At 38.6% G+C, this 10,289-nt stretch overlaps 1 protein-coding gene across 2 annotated transcripts in view; it reads right to left on the minus strand.

The window, feature by feature from the left end:
* LOC125920816 (multidrug resistance-associated protein 1-like) overlaps positions 1-1,272 on the minus strand; it is an 89,235-nt gene extending 87,963 nt beyond the window's left edge. The window contains exon 1 of one of the 2 annotated variants that reach the window (XM_049627991.1): positions 988-1,272. In XM_049627991.1, coding sequence (XP_049483948.1) covers positions 988-1,059 — 72 coding nt within the window. In that variant the 5' untranslated portion in view covers positions 1,060-1,272. The remainder of the gene's footprint in view (positions 1-987) is intronic. The other variant, XM_049627990.1, reaches the window with a different exon arrangement.
* Positions 1,273-10,289: the final 9,017 nt, after the last annotated feature.

A 10,289-nucleotide genomic window follows, 5' to 3' on the forward strand; every position in this document is an offset into this window, starting at 1 on the left:
ACCTCTGTAGTTGTATTAGTGATGTTAAACCTGTTTCCCACTTTAGGCCTAACAAATAAAAAAGGTGTATTGTCCTGGTGGAGCTCTTTCATATTTTTAAGCGATTTATTCAACATCTATGTTTTATAAACTTTTAAAAGAATACTTTCCATATAATTTGCTTTACCTTTAAAGAAGTTTATAGTTTCATTTCATATGTAATCAGAACAGTATCGTCATATGTATTTGACACTTGGAGTCACTAACAAAAACCAGGAGTAGAACAAGATCACCTGGATCTGAAATCTCCCTCCTCCTCCTCCTCCTCCTCCTCCTCCTCCTCCTCCTCCTCCTCTTTAGAATTACAGAACTACTTAACGTTAGGGGCTATTTCTAAGACTTGTCTCCTATAGTGGTGAAAAGTAAAACAAGTGGAATTTTTTGTTAAGGAAATTCCTCCTAACACACAAGTGCGGGGTTCATTTCCCTGTACTTCTGCCCTAGCACGTGACTCCTATTGTGGAAGAAGCACGTGTTATCATGGGGGCAGAGTAAGGCACAGTTCAGTGTCCGCAGTTTCTGGGTTGCTCCAACCTCAGTCTCCCAAAACTGTCGGTTAACACAGCATTATTTATTCCGAGTCTCTCCTGGGGTCGGCCACCGCTTGCAGAATTCTAATTCCAACCTCTACTCCTTCAGCAATGCCAGGTCCACTCGTTCTTTTCTCAAATGCTTGTTTCTGTTTACTACGGGGGAGTTATTCATCCCTTCAAACAAAGATGCCTCTTTCTCTCCTCCAGCAGCCTCCTCGACTGCCGCTCTCAAGACTGCCCTCGCGTGTGTGTGTGTGTGTGTGTCTCGTGTGTGATTACGGCTAAAACAAGGCTCTAAACCATCACTTCGCGTTTCAGCGTCTTAACAGGAGGCTCCCTCCTCCCCAACTCCCTTTCCCCATCGAGAGTGGCCGGGAGACCGCCCGCCTCTCCCCGCAGGACCAATAAGCATTACCTGCGCCTCAGGCCCCTCGGGGACCCGCTCGTAGTCGCCGCGGGCGCCCCACCTCCGCGGGCCGGAGAACATGGTCCTCGGGCGCCTGGCGACGACGGGAGGCGGAGAGAGGCACCGAGGCTGTCACCTCTCTCCGCTGGGGTCGGTCAGTCCGGCGCCTACAAGGTGGAAGGACGCGCGCACTCAGCCCAGACCTAGTTGGCAGTCGCCGTGCCCGGACCCGACCCTTCCCGAGAGCGCGCCCCGGGCGACCGGCAGGGGGCGGGAGGCGGGCGCGGGGTGGAGCAGGCAGGGGGGTCGGAGTGGGAGGTAGGGGCGGAAGGAGAGGCGGGACCTTCTGTAGGGTACTAAGATCTGCCTCGGGGGAGTTTGCACTTTGTAGGTCTCCACTCTTGAAGCTGCAGGATTGCTCTGTTAGAAAATCAGTGTTTCTTCATGATAAAGCACAAAGCTCATTTCTTCCTGGGATGAGGGGAGAAATTTTGTTTGTAAACAGAATATTGCAGTTGTCCCCTACAGGAAACTGTTAAGGACAACAGGTGTCAGTAGAATTGTATGAAGTGAATTTTATTGGACTGGTTTTAAAATTAGAAACACATGAAATGCTTCCCTTACTATTAGAAAACCATAGGAGTATATGGAATCTAAATTTTATTCTTCAAATTAAGTATAAAGCAACATAATAAATGAAAAACTCCCCAGTAACTAGAACTAGCAAAGAGCTAAACGAGATACAAGACATATAAAAGGGAATATAATGTTAAGGATGGCATTTTGAGTTTCAATAACTATTAAGGAACAGGGAGCCTTATATAAAGACATACTGCTATAGGGGCACCTGGGTGGCTCAGTCAGTTAAGCATCACTCTCTTGCTGGTCTCAGGCCATGATCTCCTGGTTGGTGACATTGAGACTAGGGTCAGCTCTGTGCTGACAGGGAGGATCCTGCTTGGAATTCTCTCTCTCTCTCTCCCTCTCTCCCTTTGCCCCTCCTCGACTTGTGCTTGCTCTCTCAAAATAAAAAAATAAAACATTTTTAAAAAAGAAGAAGTCTGGTGTATGCAATACTTTGAGGAAGATTTGCTGATCCCTGAGATGTGTCATTGGTCTGAGGAAATATTTTGTTTCAATTAACTTAGACCCTGAAGCGACAGAAGAATGAGCAATTTTATTTATTTATTTTATTTTTTAAAGTAGCCTCCATCCCCACGTAGGGCTTGATCTCACCACCTTGCGATAGAGAGTCTTGCTTCACTGGCTAAGCCAGCCAAGCACCACAAGAGGAAGAAATTTTAGACATTCTGAATAATGGGGTAAAGATAAGGCAGTGTGATGATTTTACAAGGATGGGTAATTATATTTCAGGACAAAGGAAAATTCTGTCTGCTTCTTGAAATTAATGTTAGAGGTAAATAGAAAGAATGAGATTTAGCATTGGAGAGAGCCAGCTTCCAAGAGAAAAAGGCCCAAAGATGATACCTGGGGGAAGTTTTAGTCTGCTCATAGAATGAGTCAAACTGTGAGGAACCAGATAATTTCTACATAAGGGTTAGACTAAATGATTTGTCATAGATGTCTAGAAAAGATTTATTTGGCTTTCTTCCTCTCTTTGGACCACGTTTGTCTGGCCCTATGCAAAGAGGAAGTGACAGATTTTACTTTAAAACAAATGTGTCTATGAAGAAATGAGATCGCAGCTCAGGACTTAGAAACTTTGTCTCACTTCTTCCAGAACTTTACACAAACTCATGTGCCAATCTGGGGATATCTCATATTGAGCAGCCTCAGCCTGAGGGGCCCTTTCTCCATCTGTACTTCGAAACTGCTCACTGTGTGGATTCCATGTGCAAGATCTTCTGTAGAGCTAGTCCTTGCTTTTCAGATACAAGGAAAGAAGGAAGTTTGGACCTGTGCCATGAAGGAGGTAAGCCAGGAAGAAGAGGCCTAAAAATAGCTCAGGCTTTAAATTCAACGTTTGTTTTCCTTCCTCTTCTTGGAATCAGTCCCCTCAGAAAAAGCTGGTTCTAGCAACTGAAAGCAGACAGATTTCTACACATACTCAGCTCTATAGAGACACACAGTTTACTGATCAGTGGGAGGAGAGAGGTCCCCAAGGTAATTTAGTAAACATCAGGGCTATAGGTGTGTTGGGAAACTGGAGTAATACTGTCTCCACTCAAAGGAATTGGGGGAAAATCCCTGGGAGCCCCCAGAATCGTATTTTAATGCCAAGATTCTCTATTTTGAAGGAGGTATGTACAGAAAGACTGTGCTAATGAGATGGAAGGCATGAGAGGTTTTTAAGAAAGGAATGACAATTTTCATTGCTTCAATACTTAAAAAAAACAGTAAAATATTTAGATTTACCTAGGCAACAGAAAGTATGAAAAAAATGACCTTGACATAAACTAAACATTGCCACAAAGTTAGCATTCTATCACTCAACTCTCACACTAACTGAATTATAAAATAAATATTTCCTTCTCAGCAAAAAGAAAATCATGGAGAGAGGGAATAAAAGGGCATATGGATTTAGTAATGGGTGGGACACGTTTTATGTCATAGTATTCAATTTTTTTAGCTTGCTGGAAAGACTCATTTTCGGGTTCTTTTCCTTCCAGGGATTCTGTTCTACTTTAGAAGTGCTCTAGGCACACACCTTATCCTTTCTTGTTGAGAGCTTCATAGATTAGGATCAGAATCTCTGAGGCTGATTAGAAATGAGGCTGATTAGAAATAAGGCTGAAAGAAAGAGCTGCCTGTTTCCCATAGTTATCTGGGCAAGTGTTTGGCACTGTGGCCAACAGGGGAGAATTCTTTTCCTCAAGACAATCATAGTTTATGTTTTAATGGGGGGGGGGGGGTTTGGTATGGAGTAGATGTTATTTTCATTGCTTTTTTTAACCTTGCCATTAAAAATTGAATAAACAATACTATTCAGTTCATGGCATACTACCGCCATTTTGTGAAGGGCCATTTTTATTTTATTTTGTTTCATTGATATTTCCCCACTGATTCTTTTTCCGGTACATTTATTAGCCACCATAAGTCATTTATCTGGAATAACATGGAAGTATACAAATGGCATTTTCCTACAAGTCATCACAATTGCAATACAATTCCTTCCCTCCCCCCATATTTTTTAACTTCTTCTTTGTAGAGGATCTACCCACGTGAGGCTGTGCAATAATCACCTGCTGTTCCTGACTTCTCCATGGTGCTTTGTTCTCTGTAAACACTACAATTTACAGGAACTTGAATGTCATTAAGCGTGTAGACTGTGAGGTAAGACTTCAGGTTAAAGTCCAGCGCCACTATTTAACAGCAAGTCATTTAACATCTCAGAGCTCACTTTCCCATCTATAAAATGGAAGTAATAGCAATGCCTTCTTCATAGATTCGTGGTAAGCATTACACAATTCAATCGTGTAATAAGTAAAGCACTTAGAACAGCAAGAACACATGGTATATATTACATAAATTATTGTGATGATTATTACTTAAATAATTGCCTAGTGAACAAGCTATAGGCTCACTCCAATTCCTTGCTCCCATGGTCAGTGCTGTGAAGAATCTCTCTCTCAGAGGACTGGTGTATGAATTTCTCTTAGGTCAAGAGAGCTCTAACTTTTTGTATTCAGAAACCCTTTACATACTGTAAAATTATTGAGTATTTAAATAACTTTTGTGTATATGGAGGATCTCTACGGATATTCACTACATTAGAAATTAAAATGAGACTTTAAAATTTTTGATTTATTAATTTATTTAAAGCTAACAATAACCCATTACCTGTTTTCATTCATGATATATTATTTATGAAAAATAGCTATATTTAAAGAAAAAAGGTTTTTTTTTTTTTTTTTGTTGTTTTTTTTTTTTTTTTTTTCCTAAGAATACTGGCATTGTTTTACATTTTAATGTCTGGTTTAGTAAAAGATGGTGGGACTCCCATGCCTGCTTCTGTATTCAGTCTATTACGATGTATGCTTTTGATTGAAGTAGATGAAGACAATCTCACTTCACACACATTATAGTTGGAAGAGGTGGACTAATTTAGTTGCTTTTCAGGTAGTCCCAGATATTTGTCTGATAATAACAGCAAACCTCTGCTAGTTTCTTAAAAGTTAGTTGCAAAGTAGAACCTGAAACCCTATCAGCAAACCTTTTGTGCTACATTAAAATTCATTGGTCTATCTTGCATTTTGAATGAATCTTTTATAACTGTATGATTTTATAACTGTATGATGAGTTATGAATAACTCAGTATGAATAACTGAGTTATGAATACATTCCAAATGTTGACACATATCATAATGCAATATCCAAAAAAGCTTATTGATATCACCATCAACTTCAGCAAAAAAATTTTTAAGTATTGGAAAGCTGTCAAGCTCATAATGGTGAATACTGGTAGTGGAAAAATACAACTTTCTCTAAAAACCTTGAATTTTTCATTGGCAACAAACACTGTCAGTTATATACCTTGCAATGATAGATTCGCTCTGTTTACTGTTGAGCAAATTCTGCCAGGTATCCAAGTCTGAATAACCATAGTTTGTCTTCAATCATTCTTTCATGTAAACATGGTGTTCTGTGATATAGTGTCAATTCAGCTTCAGTTTAGACCGTTGTATAAGTGTTTTTACTCAAAGCTACTATCATACTTTGTCATGTAGCAGAAGTTCTTTGTGTGACTTAGAATTTCATCACACAAAATACTAGAAATACATACTCAAGGGTCAAGATTTAATATTTGTACACACACACACTTTAATTTACTGGGACACACAATGGTAAAGTAAGCAGTGACTACTTGGACTTGGCTTGGCTTTCCTACACTCTTTTGTCCTGGGGAGCCAGCAGTTTTACCCAGGATTACTTTTGCCTTATGGGTCCAAAATATTTACAAAGTGAGGAAGGCAAGTGAAAAAAGACAAGGTCCTAAGACTAATTATTCATCTGTGGTGCATAGCAAGACTATCATTCAGGAAAGGTCTGAAGAGAATTTACATTATATTTAAAATTTAATTTTAAATAACAGAATTTCCTAATGATTCACATTCCACCCCAAGGGAATAAACAGCAATGAAATCGAATGATTTATTGATAAATATTTTCACTGGGTCATTATTTATATATTTCGAGCAAGGAAAAATTAAAGTATAGCAATAGGACAACCTTTGAGTTAATATATATACATCCACATGATGCAATATTATGTCATGATATTTATGATAAAAGTTAACATCTGAACATGCTAACAATATAATTATATAATTATACAACTTTTAAAGGATATAGCCTCTATCTATGACAGCAACTATAAAGTATACGTAATTAGTTAAATTATTGTCATTTAAAAATGTTAAATTATTTGCTGTTTGCAAATAAGCAGTGTTAATAGTGGTCCCCATGGGATAGTGAGATTATGAAAGATTTTTATTGTCCATATTTATATATTTTCAAAATTCTCTATAGCAAACATGCATTAGTTTTTAAAGTAGACAAAAGTAAACGTTAAATGAGGGATGTTTCTCCATTAGGCAGATGTGTTTTTAAATAGACATGTAATTCTTCAGCACATGCTTTGTACCTCCACGGCTCATTATCAGAATAAGAGAGGAGGAGATGACTGAGGACCGGGTTGAAAACAAGGCTTGAGCGTGAGAACTGGGCTAGAATTTCGGTTTGCATTTGTGACCTGTGTGAAACAAGGCAAGTTACTTAGCTTCTTGTTTCTTAGCCTCAGCTTTTCAGCCTAATTTTTACCTCACAAGGCACCAAAAGTACTAAATTAGAATCTGAATTAGAATCTAAATTAAAATGTTGGGCACAGAACCTAGCATGTGGTTAAGTACTCAGTAAACATTGCAATCACATTACATTTACAGCCATATCTAAAAAGTCCAAAGGCTAGGGCCCAGCTGACATGGGAAACCAGAAATGTAAAGCACAGCCAGTGAGCAGAATCTTTCCAGATTTCCTTATCCACATGGGAACGAGAGTATTTGAAGGAATGATTGGATTTACTCCACAAAGAGAACCTGTAAAATATTAAGATGCAAGAATTGAGACTGCTTTTGAGTGTGTCACTGTGGATAGGAAAGTGGGAGGGAACTGGAGACCAGCACATCTCAAAGAGTATAAACCTTGACAAGGTGTATTTAAACAATCAGTCACCAGATCACGATTCCAAACATGACTTTAGAGGGGCAGATAGAACAACTTTCCAAAGGACTCTGCCAACAGACGGCTGTCTATTAAAGGTGAACTTGGCTTTCTTCTACTGGGTTTACAGGGAACCCCACATGCAGGTCTGTCATTTGGAGTTGATGGCTTTATTCTTTATTGAACATGGCTACTATTTTTTCCCCCAGTAGTAAGCATAACCAAATTTCTTCAGAATTTCCACACGAATCACAATAATGGCATTTAGCAGCAAAAGGAAAGGGCAGGTATTGATTTTGACAGGGAGAATCAAACGTTTTTCAGGTTAGAATATCTTGGTTTATTTCTATCAAGCACGCACAGGTTTTTTCTCTATGAAACTCAGACCTCAGACCTCAGAATCTGACAGTATAGAGAAAATTGCCAACTTTTTCAGCCCTGTGTTCTTCCTAATAGCTAAGTGGAGTTAGAAGAACATGTTGACCTTAAAAAACAAAAGAGCCAGTTATTTTACTAGCCAAATGAGTTAATTCAAGAATAGCAGAGGAATTGCAATTCGGGACAAGCAAACTTTGGCAAACCGTAGGCAAGTCCGGAGAACACAAGAGAGGGGCTTGCTTTCATAGAAGAAAGGAGGAAGCTGGGAGGGGCTGTTTTGAGGAGTTCAGGGTGGTGATGGCTTTTCATTGGCTGAGTGCGGCAGTTTCTCATTGGCTGGACTATTGATGGGCAAAGAGAAATTCTTCCTTCCTGTTGATGCGGTATGAAAAGTAAATTTCTTCCATTTGGGATGATGTACCCTTCTTACATTGAATTATAGTGCATGACAGCACCCCTTTCAGTGCCCCTGACTCCATTTTATTATTTTTTTTTCTGACTCCATTTTAAATGAAATTTCTTTTATATATTTTCACAAATAATAGTCTAAATAGTATAAGGTCGCTTATTAATTCCATGTATTAAAAGCAAGTGCAAGTTGCTCTGCTTTAGACTGCATTACAAAAGTTAAAAAATCAACACTAGAGAAATTAAAAATAAAGCAACATTAGAAAAGATCTCGAGGTTCTAAGGATTTATTCCAAATCCACTATGTCACAGAGGAGGAGACCAGGAGGCCAGGGGAAAGTTCGATGACTTTCCTACGACTCCAGTTAGAAAGAAAACCAGGGCAAAGTATTAGATTGCCTTGAATCCAGGATTCTTTGTGTTTGTTTTTCCACTATAGCAATATAATACCCTTTCCTTTTACCTCAAATAACTAGTGATTTGCGAATGTACGAGAGAAGCTATAAGTCTGCTCATTTTTATGGTAACAATTTATTTGTGATCGTTTTTCTTTGATCCCAAAGTTGTATGCTCATCATTGAGCCAAGAGAAATTTCCAAATATTTTCCAGAGAATTTCTTCAAATCTTCACTGCTTTATTTATCATGTGTTAATTCTTTTTTTTTTTTTTTCCAGTTTACTTATTTATTTTGAGAGAGAGAGAGACAGACAGAGCGGGGCAAGGGCAGAGAAAGAGGAGGAGAGAAAATCCTAAGCAAACTGCATATTATCAGTACTGAACTGGATGTCGGGCTCCACCTCATGAACCATGAGATCATGACCTGAGCCAAAATCAAGAGTTGGGCGCTTAGCCCTCTGAGCCACCCAGGTGCCACTCTTTATCATGTGTTTAACAAGCACTGACTACTTTCTATGTACCAGGCATTCTGGTAGGTGCTGGGACTGTAGTGAATTGTTCTTGTCTTCACTGAATTATACACTAGTGGGAGAGACCGACAAGAAAATAAATAACTACAAAATGTACAGTGATATGAAGAAAATGAACAAGATGCAATAATAGAGAACAGTGAATCAAGATACGGAACACCGTTCCAAATTAGCTGGGGAAGGCTCGCAGGTTATAACATAATGAATACACTATAGCCAACCACAATAGCACGAGGCAAACAACTTCAGGTAGAGAAATACTATGGGCAGAAACCTAAACACTTTTTCTTTGTGTGTTTTTTTCATGTTTTTTATGATGCAAATTACTTGAAAACAGGCAATCTGCCCATGACTAGGTATTGCTAAACATGCAGCAGACCGTATTCTTTATTTCTCCATCTTTTTCCAACATTGCCTGAATCATTATTTGGTTTCTAGAGAGACATTTATGGAGCAAAGTCCACATTTATCCTATTTAAATGAACATGTATTGAGCCACATTACACAACTCTGTCCATGTTTTCTTCTATACATTCTGTAGATAATGCATAGTGCAAATCTATTCTAGTAGATTTGAGTATTTTTTTTTATCAAACTCATGTAAGATGCTAAAACAGACCCCTGAAGACTTTAAGATCCAAACTTAATAATAGTTAACATTAATAGTGCATTTACTATGTTAGTTGGTATATTATTTACATTTATAATCTAAGTCCATACAACCAGGACTTTTTGAGAAAATAAATAACTTGAAAGAGTCATATGGCTGATCAGCCAAGAGTTGACCAGAAGCATTTTACCATCAAGATATTCAGAATGGAAGGTAGCCAACCATGCTACAAAAGCCCCAAAACTATGGAAGATTGTGTATAGTGATATTCACACAGCTAGGGAAAGGTGGTGTCAACAAAATGGGGTGGGGTTGTTATCATAGACTAGGGTTCAGGGAGAAACATATTTTCTAAGTGCATAACCCCAGCGTTTCAAAGGGAGGACAATTCCTGAAAGCTAGGAGTGCTTGCTTTTTTTTTTTTTTTCTGAATTTTCCACAGTTCAGGTGAATAGTCACTTAGTCATTCATCTGTTACTCTTTGAGTATGTATTATGGGGTAGGTGCTGGATAAAATACTACTGTGGTAGGTGTTGGATAAAACAAAAACAACAAATTTTAAAGGACGTAGAATCTTGTCTACATAAAACTTAACTTTACATCTGGGGGAACAAACAGTGAATACATACATAAAGCAATGTTTTGCTGTCAGTGCACTGTGGGGGAAAACAGTAAGGGAAAGAGGGAAAGAAATATGAGTGATGTTGTTGCAATTTGTATGTGGTGATCAGCAAAATGTTTACTCTCTGAAAAAGAATTTTTAAGCAAATTCCTGTGGGAAAAGAGGAACAAGGAATGTGGTGTCTGG

This window comes from Panthera uncia, chromosome C2 (assembly GCF_023721935.1).
Source record: "Panthera uncia isolate 11264 chromosome C2, Puncia_PCG_1.0, whole genome shotgun sequence".
Classification (NCBI taxonomy): domain Eukaryota; kingdom Metazoa; phylum Chordata; class Mammalia; order Carnivora; family Felidae; genus Panthera; species Panthera uncia.